General features: G+C 42.0%; 3 protein-coding genes across 5 annotated transcripts; 1 reads left to right on the forward strand and 2 right to left on the reverse strand.

Moving 5' to 3' along the window:
* The first annotated feature begins 3431 nt into the window (after positions 1-3431).
* On the forward strand, positions 3432-5856 carry timm13 (translocase of inner mitochondrial membrane 13 homolog (yeast)). The gene is made up of 3 exons (XM_030434377.1): positions 3432-3678; positions 4084-4152; positions 4650-5856. The coding sequence occupies exons 1-3, from the start codon at positions 3559-3561 to the stop codon at positions 4746-4748; spliced, it is 288 nt and encodes a 95-aa protein (XP_030290237.1). The 5' UTR covers positions 3432-3558; the 3' UTR covers positions 4749-5856.
* A 21-nt stretch (positions 5857-5877) lies between these two features.
* Positions 5878-14921, reverse strand: tmprss9 (transmembrane serine protease 9). 3 transcript variants are annotated; one of them, XM_030434375.1, is made up of 16 exons: positions 14443-14921; positions 13121-13335; positions 12897-13024; positions 12745-12812; positions 12492-12667; positions 12290-12334; positions 11596-11709; positions 11268-11433; positions 10900-11174; positions 10151-10293; positions 9164-9449; positions 8957-9070; positions 8712-8880; positions 8348-8613; positions 7812-7948; positions 5878-6689 (listed from the first exon to the last, which is right to left on the reverse strand). In XM_030434375.1, exons 2-16 carry the CDS (start codon positions 13251-13253, stop codon positions 6528-6530), a joined length of 2382 nt encoding a protein of 793 aa, XP_030290235.1. In that variant the 5' UTR covers positions 13254-13335; positions 14443-14921; the 3' UTR covers positions 5878-6527. The 3 variants fall into 3 exon arrangements, with proteins under 3 accessions (XP_030290235.1, XP_030290234.1, XP_030290236.1); XM_030434374.1 differs by having other exon boundaries at positions 13121-13356; XM_030434376.1 differs by lacking the exon at positions 5878-6689 and having other exon boundaries at positions 7690-7948; positions 13121-13356.
* Positions 14922-15857: 936 nt separating this feature from the next.
* On the reverse strand, positions 15858-18066 carry lsm7 (LSM7 homolog, U6 small nuclear RNA and mRNA degradation associated). The gene is made up of 4 exons (XM_030432371.1): positions 18004-18066; positions 17668-17758; positions 17462-17533; positions 15858-16328 (listed from the first exon to the last, which is right to left on the reverse strand). Exons 1-4 carry the CDS (start codon positions 18007-18009, stop codon positions 16186-16188), a joined length of 312 nt encoding a protein of 103 aa, XP_030288231.1. The 5' UTR covers positions 18010-18066; the 3' UTR covers positions 15858-16185.
* Between the last annotated feature and the right edge of the window lie 66 nt (positions 18067-18132).

The raw sequence follows: 18132 nt of genomic DNA on the forward strand, positions 1-18132 counted from the left end.
CTGCCAGAAATCAAACACTGGGGGAGAAATAGCCTACTGAAGCAATGATTCATCAAATTTAAACACACAGAGTTTAAAAAAACAGATTACATAATGTGCATGTTTATGAATATAATTAGATAACCCTCTGAAACATGTCCCCTGTGTGATCGTTACAGCTGAATACTTCTGAAGCTGAGCTGCGACAGTCTTCATCTACTCACCAGCTCCTTCATAAACAGTCTTAGCGATCATATGATGGCAGGTTAAAGTCCTTCTGAGGACCATGAGATCTTTTCTGCGGCTGAATTCTTGGCATTTTCTGAGGGATTTAAGCACTCGTGAGCTATCAAGACAAGAATGAGGTCAGTGAAGAACCAGTCAAGTCAGCTTGCACATGTAAGGAAGTTCACAACGTGTGTGTTTGTGTGCACATATTCTATGCACTCAAGAGTAAAAAGGCAAATGTGAGAAGTATCCGAGTACTTTGAGATTGATTTAGGGAGATAGAGAGAGCAGATTCAGGAATGAAGTGTCTTCTCGGTGCAGGAGTCTTTGTCGGTACATGTCCCAACATGTCTGCAGGTGCAATGACATTAATAGCAGCTCGATTCCATCTCCATTTAGGTGTGCCCTGCCATTGTGCATGCTTGCTCTTTGCCGAGTCATCGTTAATAGTTTCACCTGTGCTTCTCATGCTCTAACAAGTCGAAATGTCTGCTGTGAAAAAAAGGCCTCGTGGAAGCCAGCAGAGAAGACAATTGAACATATACTTGAAACAGTTAATAATGGATCAGTGACAGTATGAACATTTGAAGTCTCTTTTTCATTCAAACACTGGAGGCTCTTGGGACAGTTTCTCCCTCTCAGAACTGGCTGAGACAGTCTGTACACAGAGCTGTGTGATCTCCAACACCACAAACACCACTACCAGAGCTGATGCCACACTGCTGAGGTTCCACTTCCCCCCCCTCCATCTCCCTCACTCCTTCTTACTGTCACTCAACAGCTGCTTTTGAAGATTAAAAGCTGCTGCCATTTCTGTCTGAGTCTCTGCGAATATGAGCATATGTGTGTGTGCTTTTCAGTCAGCATTCTTTTTCACCCACTACTCCCTATTGTTTCCTCACAATACCTCAGGTCAGCAAAAATCTTGAAAGCCCTAAAATACCCACTAAACATTCCTGTGTAACCTTCAAAGTCTGACACCATAAACACACTCATTGGTAATTCACAAAAACCATTGTTGCCGGTGTTGATTGAAGCCTCCCTTGTAGCTGGCTGCGCCAAATGCTTTCATATACACAAGTGTGCCTAAAGGAGATTACGAATTTAAGAAGATTAGATTAATGAACTCATGATTGTAATCTAGGGTTAATTCATTTTGCTGCACTTTAACACAACCCTCCCTTCCCCCCCATTCAGCCCAGTGGCTTTGAGCCAAACCGGTCGCCGGATTTATGCCTGTGTGTGTGTTTGGATGTGCTGTGGGTGCGAGCATTGTGTAACTGGTCATTAATTACTCTTAGGCAGGCACGCCACTAATCGGACCCCCCACAATTATTCCTCAATGCCCCCAGCATCGCAACAAGCCTCTCACAGACTGCCTGTTTGGATGACAGTAACCGTCACTCCATTGTTGCCTGCAGACTCACTGTACTACATATTTGTTCCCTCCAGGCAGGTGGTCTCCTCAGTGAGGTCATCCTGTCTGAAACATAAGGAGAGGGGTCCTGCGAGGGGGTCATCCTCATGCCTACGCCTCAACACCGAACAATGCAGAGGTTCTTAGGACTTTCTATTTATGTCGTCGCCTCCTGCTTTCCACATAGTTACCCAGTTTAGTTTTATCTGAAATTGTTACTTATTTTGTCCATCTGCACAGGCAGGTCACTAAAACAGCAACAGATGAAGTGGATATGAGGATTAAAAACACTCATCGTGGGTGTGTTATTTATTTTGTATTACATTTATTTTCCAATACAGCCCTCTGAGGAGGATCAGCATTAGATAAAAGCTTTTTTATGAAGTTCTGGAAATACATGTACCCCCGCTCCTGCCTCTATTTAATGTAAATAAAGAAATTAACTCAAGTACCGTATTTAATCTAATAATTTTGAAGTACTTTCTTTGAGTATTTTTTTTATTATTAACTAGTTTATGTTTAATGATCGCATGTATACATCGTGTGTACATGCAAGTGCCAATCAAATTAAAGAAACAAACAAACAAAACAAAACAACCTACTGAACATTAGTAAAGACATAGTTAGGTGTAAGTTCAGGCTGTGTCTTACTGCTTAGGATGTTAATGGAGGAAGTTTTAATGTTTGAGCACATTTACTGCTTGCCAGAAATGTTTTGATACTTAACCCCTCTAAAGAACAAAGCAGCAAAACATAAAACAAACACTAAACATAAAACCAAAACCAAACAGAGGTATCTTCGCTTGGCATTTTTGTATATCCAATCAAAGCAGACATTGTTTAATCTGTCTTCTAAATCAAGGTGTGACATTATATCTACATGTAGTATTGAATCTAAAAACCTTGAACTCTACAAATGTGAGCATTAATCTATTCAATAACACATAAAGGAACTACATTGTTTCAATAGTTGTAAGTTGGCCTATGTGTTGGCAGCATACTTGAAAAAAGACAAAACAGAGAAACAGAGAAACCCTAACCCTAACCCTTAATTGATTCAGTGGAGTATATCTCCACCATGTGGCAAACATGTGTAGGAGCATTGTTCAATGAACTTTATTAATCAGTTACATCATAACAATAAGAACAGTACTGAAGCCAAATCTTATATTAAATAAATAAAGGGAAAAAAACTGAAAAAGAAGAAAAAATAAACAGGAGGGGAAATATTGACATTTACATCAAAAATAAGATTTCAAGGCATGTAAATGCTCCTTGTCCTTATGGTTTTCTGCATTTATGGATATAACACGTATACAATTAGAATGTTTACAATAAATGCATGACTTCTGTCTAGATGATTTTCTTCAGTCAAAGAAGATTACATCTCTTTTCTTCAAGTTAATTAAGATCACACATAACATTTAAAAAATAAAAATGAAAAGAATAAAATGAATAGTTTCAGTGTAACAGATGCACATGATTCAGAAATATAATTCCTGGTTCTCGTTTTTGTTGGGTTAATTAAGAGTATACCTTTAAAGCCACAGACTGTATTGTGGACAACACATTTGTTGTAGTAGGTCCAAATCGAGTTCCAGTTGATGTTCTCAAAGTGATTTTACCAAAAGTGTTTGCAACGAGAAATGTCTGAAAAGCAAAGGATGGCGGCTGGTGTATGTGTTGATGACAATCTCTGTGTTTAAAAATATCATGAAGAAAAGGTTTTTGGCATCGTGTATTTAATATTTTAACGCCACATTGTCCACTTCCCGAAAACTACATTTCCCACGTCGGAGTACGTGACACGGAAATGACGTGAGCAGCCTTCCGACGCTGTCAAGGGCATCGAAAACTTACGTGAGCCGAACTAGCCGTAGCTGTTCACACGTGCAGTCAAAGCAGGTTGATAAAGATAAAGTACAGGTCGCGAAATGGACGGGTTCGGTTCAGACTTCTCAGCAGGCGGATCCGGAGGTAAGGTGGACACCGGTACCATCATGGAGCAGGTCAAGGTCCAGATCGCGGTGGCTAATGCACAGGAGCTACTGCAGGTAAATCACTGGACACAGCTGCTAAGCTAGCAGGACTCCCCTAAAACTGAATTCATGGAAGATTAAGGTCAATAAATATGATAACATGTATTGTAGATGGTATGAAAAGCCTGGCGTAATGTTGCATGACAATACTGTTATCGATATGTCACCGTGTTGATGAAGTATGACTCAAAGAGCAGCAACGTTAGCTAGTCATTGAAACGCTGTTGATATAATGCAACTTAACGTGAACGTCCAACCAACCTTGACTCTTTGACCACATGTACCTTGTAACAAAGTCAAGGTTTAGGCAGCTGGGCGTCTTTTAACCTGCATGCTATCTACGGGTTATGTTGTGAACTTCTGTAGTCAGCTGTGTGCAGTAATATTTGATAATAAATGAGTAATGTCTTCATGTTTCAGAGAATGACGGACAAATGTTTCAAGAAGTGCATAGGTAAACCTGGGAGCACGCTGGACAACTCTGAGCAGGTAGGTGTTGGGCCATAATGTGTTTCGCACTATATACTATATAGATTAAAGCTGAAACCATTATTATTGTTGCTTTTACATAGAAACTGCATAATCCATATTTCAATTAAAATCCACTGGTTCTTCTAGCCTGGTGGTTTTATAGTTTTTAAAGCAGGTCCCCGTCTACAGTTTAGGGGAATGCTGCTGCACCTTTAGCTGGTAAGCATCAGTAATGAGGGAGTAACTACTCAGTAACTACAAAACAAATCAAATTTTTCAGCGGCACGAGGGTGGCTAGATGACGGCTGAATTTTCATTTGTGGTTGAACTTGTTCTTTAAGTTATGGGAAAATGTTTTTTCACATTTTGACCTTTTTTTAAATGTGAAATGGTCCAATGCGGCAGGCTTATTTATAATGAAAAGTAATATTAGTTTGACTTAAGAGAGCCTGAATTGCTACAGAATTTCAGAATAATTCTCCAGTGTGTAAATGTCCTTGCTTTTGTCCTCACAGAAATGTATTGCAATGTGCATGGACCGGTATATGGATGCCTGGAACACTGTATCCCGAACATACAACTCCAGATTACAGAGGGAAAGAGCTCGCATGTGAACATCCCCGTCGTCACCCTTCCCTTCTTCAGGCTGCTGCTTACATTGAGGAGGAGCTCAGTGTGCCGCTGGAGGCCAAGAGCTGTGCACCAGTGTGTACTGAAGTCCCATAGCAGCAGTACACCATCAACTTCTGTCATAATACCTCACGGACAGGCAAAGAAAGCACAGCCTGTGGACTCTAGCCATAACAATGTCTTCTGTGGACATTTTTCATTTTGCTCTGAGGAACAGTTCAGTAACAAACGTATGATTTTCTGTGTTTTTATGTTATAAATAATTAATATTCTGGTTAACCAGTACACACGCATCGTAGGAAAAGCTGCAATTTGGACCTCTGTGTTGAAAATTCATGAAAGTTAGGAGAATGAGAAACTTTAAATTGCCCGTTGGGAGTGAACATAAAAGTGTGAATGTGTTCGTATGGATGTGCTAGCCCCCCAGTGATCTCTCCAGGCCATACCCCATGTCTTGTGCACTGCATGCTGGGATACGTTTCAGCAACCCTGGATAGCAGTTGAGAAAACAAATGCACAGAAGTATAATATTATGTGTTTGCTGCAGTAAATACCGACACCTTCCTGCCATCACACTAAGGTTTAATGTGTCTTGTGTTGAGGAGCCTGTACAATTAGCACACATAATCCAAATAACCGTAGACAGCCTCTCAGTCAATACAGTTGCTCCTTGGAGCTGCCAGCATTGTGCTCAGCTTTGTTGCCCATTCTTCTCACTGTGTTTGTGCTCAAAGAGAGACAAAATATTTGTCCTTGGACAGAAAGTAGCACAACCGGGTGCCCTCAAGGGACAACCCAGACTCTCCTTAACATGCTTTTACTCTAAAAGACCTGCTTAAATCACCTTGAGGAGCAACTTGGTGTTTTCACAGCCGTCAACCTGACATTCACAAGCCTCCAAACAGTCCTATATCAAAGTACGCCTGGAGAACAAAACTGTTTTGTCTGACCTGTTTTCTAGTTGTCACTCTATCTGCAGCCCTCCACAGTAGTGGGCTTGTTTCAGCAGGGTCTGCCTTGCTCTACACGGGGTACTGAACCTCTCTCAGCTTTGTGTGCATGGTTTGTCAAATGTCTGGGAACCACAGTCCTTTTTTTTTTTTTTTTTTTTTTGGGTAGAAAAGTAAGAGCCAGAAAAGCCTGTGAACATTCTTTGCGGTGTGATTGTGAGCAAATGGAATGATTTTCATGAAAAAAAAACAAAAATAAAACAATCAGTAAATCTTGCCAATCGGGGTTTTTAGTGTACATCTGTCAATGAAACATCCCCAGAATTGCCTTTTTTATCGAACTCAAGTCCCAATGTCCCATTTTTTCCACACAGAACTACATTTTCCCCAGTAAACCCACCTCTCAGGAACAATTATTACATTTGCATCTAAGAACAGATACAAAAAGACGAGCAAACGTACCCATAAATGCACCTCATATATTCTGAACCCCACACAAAATGAAAACACTATGTACAGTAACTTTCAGGCAAATAAATAACTGAAATAAATATGCATGTGCTAGTACGACATCCATAAGACACAGTTGTTGTTTCTTCGGTAAATTATGAAAGAGGTTATTCCCAGATCAGGTGATTGCACAGTATTACAAACAGCACCCATGACCAGCAGGTCAATACTGTGGAAACTATGTGTGAGTGGCCTTTGAGTCCTTGTACAGTACAGTTTTTCTGGAGAAGGTGTAGCAGGAGAATCCACTGTGTCCTGTGTCCGTAGTTTTTTTTTTTTTTTCCTTTTTTTTTTTTTTCCTTTTTAGAAAGACAGGTATGTAGATATCCATTTCCTGATGGAAGTCACTCGAGTGTAAACCCCTGGAAAACCAGTTCGCCCACATCCATGTCCCCAGCTGGTCACTCCAGCTATAAACCACTGGCCGGAGGGCTGACGGCAGGTCAGTGGCCCCCCCGAGTCTCCCTGGATGGTGGAAAAGAGAGGGTAGAAAGAGTGGCTTTTAATAATTTGTCAGATTAAAGAAGACATGCTCATTTCCAGGTTCATAATATTATTTTGGGTTACTACGAGAATAGGTTCACATGCTTTAATGCTCCAAAAAACACATCAGACAAGAATACACATCTGTGTCTTTAAGGCCATATCTGCTCTAATTGGTCAGCTCACACATGCCTGAACCAGCTCAGCTCACTTTTGGCTCTAGCAGCTTCTAGTTGGCTTCCCTTCTAGCATGAATATAGGCATAAATTATGCAAATTGTGACATGGTGTCATAGTGTGATGTCACAAAGTGAAGGACTTCAAAGAGTGATTACTGACGATGTGTTTCAGGAGCAGTTTTTTCTGTTGGAGAAAGGAGCTCCCTTTGTAGCAGACTTTGGCCTTTTTCAACTTTCAAGACCTTTTACAGGCTCAAGAACATGTATGAAAATACTGAAGGAAAGGAAATAAAATGAGAAAGCCTAATAGGTCTTTAAAATCACCACAATGCTCTCAGGTCTCCAGTATGGTAAGTAGACTAAAATAATAAAGGATGAGTGATGAAGCAGAAGAGTAAGGTACAAAGAGAATGTCATTTGGATCGCTGCTGAGATGCCAGGTGCTTTGACCGAGACAGGAATGCATGTGGGTTTCCTTACATAAGAAGATTACAGAGAGGGAGCAGGTGAGAAGGGGGGCTCTGTATTTGAAGGGGAAGAAAGTCTACTTTCTCTCTCTCGCTCTCTCATCAGATAAGCATCTCTCACCTAAGTGCTGCAATTTTCCTCAACAAGCAACGCGTCTCCATCACTTCTGCACCACAATTAGAATATCTTAGTGTTAATCAAATGCTTTTACTTTATCCTAGAAACCTCTGAAGAGTAAAGGCCAACATTTTCGTTGTTATGACCTGGTTAATCATCCACTGTAAAATCGGAGCCGCGGCCCTTCTTCCTCTGCTCTCCCTTATCTTGGTCCACAATCTTACTGCTCAGATGCTGCCAGCACAGGAGCACCCAGATGTCCCGGCCCATTTCCAGGCCGTGTTAAAACGGTCTGTGTGTCACGCATAGTCTATACAGTGAAATGTCCTCCTGCGTCTTACCAAACAGGTGTCCCTGCCTCCCTCCATGTAGCCGGCACACATCATACTAGCAGTTAGCACGTCTCCGTACGACTGCTGGCAGTCTGCCTGGTCGATGAGTTTCACTGCGGCTTTCTGCAGCAGGTTGGTCAATGAACCTGTGCCAGATATCATATTAGTGGGTCTGATTACAACACTTCTGCGTGAGATCTACAAACCAATCATAATACACATCCATTGTTCTAGCATCAGGAGTGGAGACTTAACACAGCAATGAGTATCTATACATTACTTGAGTATTCTGTTTTTTTTTAGGATCGTAAGACATTTACTCCTCTAAAAATGTTGTATTTTCTGACTGCACAGCAGCTTGAAGCATAGCTTTGAATTTAGGGGATGATTTTTTCACCTGCGTCTTTACAACTGAGGCACTTGTTCAAATTCACTATGAATAATGATTTCCAATTGTAAAGCCTGCTGTAACATGCTCATATCATTCTGCAATCGTGCTTTCTAGAAAACTGTGCCTGATTTCGGTGCCATATTAATGATCTCACCTCCCTCCCTCATGGATCCCCAGCCTGTGATGTAGCACTCTGCAGTCTTCATGAAGCGGTACACTGGTGAGGGGACACAGACAGACTGGATGGTGTAGGACATGGGAGCTGGGACTGCCAGCTCCAACAGAGCCACATCATGGTCCATGTTGGTGCCGTTGAAGGCCGGGTGGATGATGACCCTCTGAATGGGGATGACCACTGCTCCTACCCCAGAGCGCAGCACAGAACCAAGACTCACAGCCCAGTTACTTGGGTTTGAGTCACTGGGGGTTATAATGGAAGAGTAATTGTGTGATGTTTTTAATGTGCCGCTGTGCTGCATCATGTAATTTCAGTAAGTCTATCCAAACACACACAGTACCTTTTGAAGCAGTGTGCTGCTGTGAGTAACCATTTGCTGTGAATGAGAGTGGCGCCACATCGGTGAAGTCTCTGATACTGGAGGCTGCCAATCCAAGGCCACTCTCCCCTTCGAGCTGTTACTCCCCCAACGATCCGGTGGGAGCCCAGCGCTGGACGTAAACCGCAGTCTGCAACAAAAACACATGTCAGAATAATTTCCTTTTTAAAACCAGTAAGAGCACCCCTTCACACATGTGAACTCACCACAGTTTCTTTCGTCAGCCTGGTTGGGGCAGTCTGGGACTCCGTCACACTCTGGGTTGAGTTTGCTGATGCAGGTTGTGGAGCTACACTGGAAGTTTCCACTGCAGTTCAACGCTGGAAAACATGACAGATCATGTGGAATGAGTGCTGGACTACTAATTTATTCAGTTTGTTTCCTAATGGTATGGATATATTTCCCTTTATTACCAGGTGGTGCTGGTGCAGACCACACGTCCATGGCAGTGGTCCTGGGCACTGGTGGATGGTTAAATCCTCCTCCTGTCACAGTAACTGGCACAGTGGGAACATGGGGGGAGTTTTCATGGACCAGGCTGGGATCTGTGTGGCTAAGAATCCAGTTGCGGAGCTTGGTGACACGGGAATAAACCCCAGGCCTGTTGATCTGGGCACAGCCGACACCCCAACTCACTACGCCAGCCAGGAAGAACCTGCCTGGGGCCCCCTCACACACCAGAGGCCCCCCAGAGTCACCCTGCAGGGAGAACACGAGTCCTTTGGTACTCTGATGTAAGATCGGTTTAGAGCTGCAAGGATCAGCTGATTAACAGAAAATTGATTGCAAAATACATTTCAGATGATTTTATGCAAGATTGCCAAACATTTGCTGCCTTTTTTTAACCCATACATGCTAGAAGCAAACTGAAGCCATTCCCTTGTGCTTTGGGAAACTGTCATCATGATTTTTTTATAGTCTACAAAATAAATCAATTAACTGTGAAAACTAGGCAGATGACTTGAACGTAAAAGTTGTCCTGTGAAAACGCACCAAATTGCAACCAGCTTCAGGGTTGCTGAGAAAAGAATAAAGAAATATATATCTTGAGATAAATGTCAGAATGATGTCAATCATGAATACTTGTTTCAACCACTTAGCGGGTTATGTGTTGTGCTGCGTTTACTTTTTCTCCCTGTAACATTAACAGAACACATACTGTTACACTGCGATGAACATAACAGCAACAGCCTACAGGCCTCTGTTTTAAGGGAGGGACCGTAGTTAACACATAGTTTTTACCCTACTTATAGTTTCAAGGCAGAAGAGAAGAAGACACAGATCATCAGAGTATGGATGCAAACTTCGCCCTGAGTGAAGGATGTTTTGTAAGAAAATGTAAGTTGATAGCTTGAGCTATTGTAGCCTCCTTTATGCGCACCGAGTGAAACAGCACTGACCTGACAGGAGTCCACCTTGCCCTGCAGGAATCCAGCGCACATCATGTTGTGAGTAACGGCCCCTCTGTACACAGAGGACTTGTTGCACACCTTGGAGTCGATGATTTTCACCAGTGCCTTCTGCAGCGAGGGGGGCACCTCAGCTGAGTGACAGAAGAACACAGGATCATACTTCAACACAGGAAATAGTCCATATTAAAGGTGCACTATGATTACATTTTTATTGTAAAAGAGAAATCTTCATTGTTTGATTCTCATGCTTAAACAGACTAAATAAACCAAAAATGACTTAATTTTCATGACTTGATAAACAAACTGACCTTTAAAAACAACAGTTTCATACCAAATAAGAACTTTGTTCTTATCTGGCGGACCCCGCCACCTTTCTAGCTTCAAACAGTGTTCTAGGGACCTTATTTACTGAGGATTAAGTTTTTATTCAGTTATGGAAATATTAAATATTTCTGAGTTTGTATCAGTACCTTATCAATATTGTAAATATTACCTTGCTTAGTTTCTCAATTTATTTTCCAACACTACATATACATACTTTAAGGCACTACAGGCAAAACCATTGTTTTGAGATTTGGCTTCCGTGTCATGTTTTCTTTTAGACTTGTGGAATTCGTTATCTTAGAGGAAAATATGTCCTGAAAACTCCTAAAATATTGACACACTATTGAGTCATAGTATTGGTTACCAAATATAAAATATAATCTGTTGCGCTGTACTCCTGCAGGCGGACTTACCATTTAACATGTGTAGTGCGCCCCACCCTGACACCATACAGCTGTGTCCGGGGGCAAACACATGAGACGAGGCTGGCAGGCAGACAGGCTGGACGTAGGAGCTGAAGGTGAGCGGTGTCTCCAGCTCCAGCACAGTGACATCGTTGTCAGTAGTCATGGGGTTGTAGTCTGGAGACACAACCAGCCTCTTGATGTTAATCGTTTTGGACTCGGACTCCTCACCGCTCACCAGCGTGGCTCCGACCAGGGCCGTCCACTCTCTGGGGTCAGTGTCCCTATAAAAAGAAAAAAGATGACAGAACTTTAAAATATACATGCTGGTCACTAGCAAGATTCTCCTCAGTGACATAAAAAAGGTTGCTTCCTACCTCTCAAAGCAGTGTGCTGCACTGACCAGCCAGCGTTCACTGATGATGGAGGCTCCACACGTGTGGCGTCCATGGAACCTCAGACTGACCTGCCATGGCAGCTCCCCCTCCCGAGCATCCTCACCACCCACCACCCGAGTCCCCATAGCAGGACGTGTGCCACAAGCTGAGGGGGGAAGATGGATGATGTGAGATGAGGTTTTGTGACTGTTACTACACAATTATGACCTGTCAGTGCCAGTGCACTCTGCTGCAGTGTGTGGCAACCAGGTGTGCTTTTGAGGAAGATTTAATGGAAGGCAGTAAATATGAAGTTTAAGTCATTCACCACAACGAGCTTCATCAGATCCGTCTGCACAGTCGGGTATGAAGTCACACTCTGGGTTCACTTTGGTGACACATTCTCCGTTATCGCACGTGAAGGTGTTGTCAGGACACCTGGCTGAAGACAACACATGATAGAAAAAATTGCCAAATGAGAGCTACAGAAGAGAGGAAACTCCAGGTAACACAATACATACTTAAATATTCATTTTCACCTATGGTATAAAGATGCAAAAAGGATAATTGTGCTATTTAAGATATATCACAGGGCTTTAAAAGGATATACTGTGTTACAACACTCTTCTTACTGCATGGAGAGAACAATTCCCAATGTGATTCCAATGTGAGAGATGGGGGAAAAAAATTCCACAGTCATTATCACGTTCAAAAATACACTCCAAAGTACAGGCCCTTCGCAGTCTGAATTAGTCAATCAGTCAATCAACATGTTTTTTTTTTAAAGTTTTAGTTCACTTTAAGGTAAAATGCCCTTTTTGTGTCTGTACTTTCTGTCTGAGCCATTGTGGAAGGACAGTAGAGATGATAGGATACTGTGTCAATTTGTGGAGCTGTTGTCGGCCGATACCGGTGATGATGTGCCGATGTTATTGCTCGTTCTTCAGCAGGAACAGACCAAAAAATGTGGGTGTACACATATGCTGGAGGATTATTTGCAGATACAACACATATTCACTCACCTATCATCTCATCGCCGATCGCATAAAATGACTTCCCACTGACTCCTGGGAATGATACAGAAAAACATTAGATCCTGTGAGGAAGTAAAGTCCTTGAGACAATACATTATACAGCTGTGGCCTGTTTTTTTTTATCACTCCCTCGACACACATCCACTTGCAGGCCCACAGACAGTCAGCTGATGACAGTTTAGTTCACTACCCAGTAAGACGATAGCGTTGATCTCTCCAAATTCTGGCACCTCCAGTGGTCCGCCGTGCATAGCTGAGCTGAGCCCTGCTCGCAGCAGGTCCTGAACAAAGTTGTCTGAATACTGCTGGACCCTGGACACCCTGAAGACCAGCCTGAACGTCGTCATCACGTCACCATTAATGTTACTGGGAAGACAGGAGAACAGAAAATGTTGTTTCTTGCTTGGTGTGAATGATCTGCGTAATTTTAAGCTTTAACTCACCCATAGGCAACAATACTGCAATCAATGTAGTGATGTGATATTGATGAGGCAATGAAGACATTTTTAATCTGAAAGAGAGGGAAAAAATTTAATAAAATGTAATAGTTTGTACAGGAAAAATTGCTCGAAACAAAGTCAGACCCTGGACTAACCTTGGACTTTAAAACTGATGACAGCATGATGAAGAAACCAGAGTTCTCATCCTGCAGAACAGGATCGTACTTCAGACCCTTCAGCTCCACGGTCTCCATGAAATAATGCTGCTCCTGCACCAGGTAGGCTGCACAACCACACACAAGCAACGGCTTCCCCTTACAAATATGCTTCACGAGTTTACAACATGTGTATCACATCTAAATGACGTCTCTGGACTCACCAATAACCAGGCCTGCGAAGACCCCGATAACGAGGAAGAAGAGGAAGAAGGCTACAAGGGTGCTCCTGTAGCAGGACGGAGCAGAAGACGCTCCTGAAGAAGACCACGACCCTCCATCCTTCTTCACCTCCATGTTGGATTCACAGCACCAACCTCACAACTCACATTCCAATGTGGCCAGTATCATACTGCCAGAGAGACAAAATGATCCAGTCCTGGTAGAAATACAGTAACAACTGTTGTGCAATTAATGGTAAGTGTGCGTTCAGAGTTGAAAAATGATCATTATATATACATAAACGCAAGAAAACAGACAACAACAGACAAAACCTAATAAATGGGCCACTTAACCAGTGTAGTTGTTAAAGGGCCCACTGGCTGCCAGTCAAATAGGCCTGACCTAAACTATCAGAGGATACTCTTTAATCTAACAATGCAATGGATTACGGCAGGACAGCAGAATATCCTGATATTGATAAGAATATATTGTATAGAATACATATCATGATAATTTGAGATCTCCTTAAAAGCACTTCATGACTGTAGAACTGGGTGCAAAATCAAACATCACAATATCTCTGAGCAAATACGTTGACATTGTTGATATTGTGACAATAGTGTGGGGACGACTTTCACAAAAACATGTGAATATAGTAAGTGAGATTACAAAATATCAGAACGAGTATAAGGTAAGATCAGAAAGTAACTTCATCAGTTGTTGTGTGATGCAGCCGTTAAAGTAGGAACCAATAACAAATATGTCACATGGATATCAACAATCCAAGAAGATATTTAGTCTCGTAGCACGATAACAGTATAATATCGATATATTATCAAGCCCTAGACCTCATGACCATACGAAATATGTATTGTGCTCCACTGCTTTGCATGAGGCGTCTATCAGACACAACTCAAACAAAAAAAAAAGAAAAAAAAAAGAAAGAAAACAAGGTGTGTTAACGTCAACGTAGGCTGGAAAAAGCAAACTTGTTGGAAAGATAAGTCTGTTCATGTCTTCAGACAGTCGATAAATACTGAATAGTATGTTTTGTTTTCAGGCGGTAACTCCGTTTAGCAGAGCTGCAGGCCGTACCGCTGTGCGTAAAAGAGACCACGGAGGCCATGTTGCCTGGCGATCACAAATCAGATGTGGGAAAAGGTCAGACTAAACACTGGGTCACTTCTCTTAAGTTTTACAGGTAATAGGAATATAAAAAAATTAATTGTACGCTGTTGCCGGAGATTACGCACAGTGCCTGCAGGCGCATCAACGTGGAGCACCAGACAATAAAGGCTTTATGTTCTGAAGTAAACTCACTCACCTCTTTCTCCTCTCATTCCTCTGACATTCTCGATACCCCGCAGTTCTCACACAGGTAGAGATCGATGGATGGAGGAAGACGCGGGACAGGAGCGAGAGGTCCGCTATTTGTTCCACCTGACGGGGGGCGTGCCCTGTCCGTCCCGCAGGTAACTCACCTGTTCAGTTTACTTTAGGAAGTCGGCTCAGCTTCAAGAAATCCCCGGGCGACCCTCCTCCCATCGGTCCTGATCCTTTTGGTTACACCCCGGTGTAGACAGGCGTTTTTCTGCTGTCACCTCGGAGCTCCCGTAATCTGCAGGTAAACAAGAATCACCAGCCGCTGCTTTACGCACCAAACATCCCAGCGAGGTGGAGAGAAGTGATGCCAGATTAAAGATCTTCAGCTGAGCTCAGTGCCGCCTCTTGTTTGCTGTCTGTCTGCGCTCCACTGACACAGTGACTGAGCAGCAGAGGAGGAGCGAAGCCTCTTGAGTTCAGCCGTTTTTACTTCTGGCTGCAGGTGCCGGAGCTCACAACTCCTGGCAAGGCATTCTGGGTGCTTTTTACCTGGATTATAGTCGCTTTAATCAGTCAAGGTGCCTTTAGTGACCTACTGCACTTAGGTTGAGAGCGAGAGGAAGTGAAGTAGGATAAAAATCTGGAGTTTGTTATTCACAGTGTAGATACAATTTTGGAGCAAAATTCAGGATACACAGGTGACAATACAAATCCTCAAATAACAGTCCCTCATTCAAAATGTTTTCTTTGAGGTAAAAGCCAACACAGAACCCTTCCTGCCACCCCACCCCCCTCCAAGGAACAATCCTAACAAAGGTAAATCAGTCTACATACATTATTCCCCCACCCTACTTAAAGACTCAACAGTTATGACCACAAATGTGTCTTTGTCAGTGTGCAGACAGGCTTGAATGGCTTATCTTGAAAAGACACACACACTCTCCCTTTATTCATTTAAACACTTCCAAAGATCACAATCAAATACTTCTGTTACTGTGTGAAAAAGGGAATTTGAGCTGCAGCCAATCCAAAGACTATGTTCATTAAATGGTTAAGAAGCCCATTAAGTAGTCTGAAGCAGTTCTCCAGAGGTTATAAAAGATACATTATATAATCTATTACCTTTTATTATTATTAAAAAATAATGTGGGTGTAAATTTGCTGTAGCCAAATCAGGTACTTGTTGTATGTTTTACTTTCACTCAACCTGACAAAATAACCTTTACAAAATACCAGTGAACAGACTAATGAAATGGGTAAAACTAGAAAAGGCTTCTCGGTTTATGACTACAGTACCACGGGGAAAACAGCAGCTTCATGTTCATTAAACTACAGCAACTTTTAGGGTTCTCCGAGTCACATATTCTCGTTCCATACATCCAACATGTACACAAGGGAGAACAAAAATGACAACACTCACCATAGGTTTTCATTTTATTTTCTTATCAAAAACAACAAAGAATAGTAAAAAGTTGACTTATTCTGGATAAAAAGAAAACTATTCTGTTTACATGTCCCAAACTTTTTGGACTCGACAACTCAAATCTTTGCAAACCTTCACATCACAGACAGAAACAAAAGTGAAGTGCTTTCAAGTGTCCTTATTATGAATTTTAACAACATAAATTGAATTTGTTTTACACAATGTTCTTTAAAAATTAAAACAAAAAAACCCACAAAATATTCAGATGTGTGCATGGTAATTGTGTGTGTGTGACTGTAATTCAGTGTGTGACAGAGTGTGTTAGCCGTCCTGCTGCTGTATGAACGGGTTTGGTATAGCCTCCATGCCGTCCTGAGGACAGATGAGCACTACGGAGGTTCCTCTGCACACCACCAGCCCCAGCTGCCTGGTGTCTTCTGTCAGCTTCAGCTGGTCATCTGGATCTGGGCAGACCAGGATGGACACGTGTTAAACAAGAACTCTTTGTTTATTAAAATAGATAACCTGTGGAGTTTTAACAATCAGTAGCAGTACAGTGCACAGCACATATGTGCGAGTCACCGTTCAGTTTAATCTCTTGCATGCACACATGGAGGACATGATACACACTATTCTCATGTACACGTGACAGTAAAACCTATGCATGTTTTTATGAGAAAGCAAATCCAAGCAACACATTTGTTAGTTCTCTAGGAGAGAAACGGTGCATTTTGGTGAGTAACACAGGATGTAAACAAACACAAGAAAAACTTGTTTACAAGAAAACTCCACAAGTTTCCTTTAAATAAGATCCTAAATCAAGTCAAACACATCTCGTGTTACACCCCGCATGTCAAAACAGGGTTTCAAGAGAGACAATCTGTCTGAGCCACTGCCATCATCTTCATTATGAAACACAATGGTATGCACATCCAGTAAATTACACCTAGGTTCATTCCATCGACACAAAGAGCCTCAATTGCTAATTATTGAATGAATGAATAGCTATCCCAAATATCGGTTTTCAGTTTCTTTTTTTTCTAATAATCAGTATCAGCCCTCTAAAAAGCCATATCAGTGTTTAAAGCAGCTTTAATTATTACAGAGAAAGCCCAAAAACTAATGATGCTTCTTCTGCTTATCACAAATAGATATGATTCTGAAATTAAACCCTTCATAAATAGCCGTGGATGATAACAGTCGTAGGCTTCATGGTCCGCAAACAGCTGACAGTGGTTGCAAGTGAATTCCTGCAACTTAAGAGGCATCATCATGTAATAGTTTCCAAGGGTGGGAAAGGGTAACACGAGGAAAGAACATGGGGACACAGACACCAGGTTGCAGACGTTGCTGTGATGCTGTGTCAGATGGAAGTTTCCTTAGGTTGTTAACATCTCTGCATACAGTTTCTATCATTGATCAGTACAATTAGCCCAATGGCTTCATGGTGTCACATTGTACATAATGACATTTACAGTGACAATGTTGTTCTGTCACAGTCAGCTCACGTATAAGCGCAAAATAGTCCATTTTGTCTCATTTTTTTCATTCAGGTTTATTCAATATCATACAAAAAGTAAATGTGGACGTAACGTACCTCGCATGTACTCGATTGTACCGTCCAGCACCAGGTTTAACAGAGGATCGAAACCTTTCAGGACACCACTGGCTGAGAGGAGGACAGATCATTTGTATTAGTCATGATCAATTCGGTGATTTTGAGGGAAACAAGTGATCAAACATGCTTTGTTTCAGACTGACTACATGCATTAGCATTAACTTCAGCAGGATTAATCCACCCACCCTCTCGTCCTCCTTGAAACTTCACACGAATCGGCTTGTCGATGTATTTGGACAAGTCGAAGATGCTCTCCTTTTTCTTCTTTTCTTTATCCTACACAGAGAAAAACGGACAGTGTTTGCAACTACTCAAGCTAACCGCACACAAACACTCACTTGAATTAGGTTAGCTTAGCCAGGCTAGCCCAGTTAGCACATGTAAGATATCACGCTGCGTTATTTCAGAATAGTTACTGTACATCTCAGGTAACAATGACTTGCCAAAGATATACTTGAGAATGTTTATGGGTACAAAGTTAAAACGATATTTGAATAAAAGCGAAAAGCATACGAACTCACCGCCATGTTAGCTGCGTGACACGGAAGTAAAACTTTGACCTCAGAAACGTTCCACCAATCAAATCGTCGAGCGCCTACAGTGACGTCATCAGTTTGTTTATTAGTTTGTTGACTCTGTTATTAATTTAG

The sequence above is a fragment of the Sparus aurata genome, chromosome 11 (genome assembly GCF_900880675.1).
Source record: "Sparus aurata chromosome 11, fSpaAur1.1, whole genome shotgun sequence".
Classification (NCBI taxonomy): Eukaryota; Metazoa; Chordata; class Actinopteri; order Spariformes; family Sparidae; genus Sparus; species Sparus aurata.

Bases quoted from the DNA above. Each gene is read 5' to 3' on its own strand.
- lsm7 (XM_030432371.1), bottom strand. The intron at 17,534-17,667 runs GTGGGTGGATTA...TCCTCCTCTCAG, and splicing joins GTTTCAAGGAGGACGAGAGG to CCAGTGGTGTCCTGAAAGGT. The intron at 16,329-17,461 runs GTACGTTACGTC...TGGTCTGCCCAG, and splicing joins TACAATCGAGTACATGCGAG to ATCCAGATGACCAGCTGAAG.
- timm13 (XM_030434377.1), top strand. From the start codon at position 3,559: ATGGACGGGTTCGGTTCAGACTTCTCAGCAGGCGGATCCGGAGGTAAG. The intron at 3,679-4,083 runs GTAAATCACTGG...TTCATGTTTCAG, and splicing joins ATGCACAGGAGCTACTGCAG to AGAATGACGGACAAATGTTT. The intron at 4,153-4,649 runs GTAGGTGTTGGG...TTGTCCTCACAG, and splicing joins CGCTGGACAACTCTGAGCAG to AAATGTATTGCAATGTGCAT.
- tmprss9 (XM_030434375.1), bottom strand. From the start codon at position 13,253: ATGGAGGTGAAGAAGGATGGAGGGTCGTGGTCTTCTTCAGGAGCGTCT. The intron at 12,813-12,896 runs GTTAGTCCAGGG...CCTCTCTTTCAG, and splicing joins CATCAGTTTTAAAGTCCAAG to ATTAAAAATGTCTTCATTGC. The intron at 12,668-12,744 runs GTGAGTTAAAGC...CTGTCTTCCCAG, and splicing joins TGCAGTATTGTTGCCTATGG to TAACATTAATGGTGACGTGA.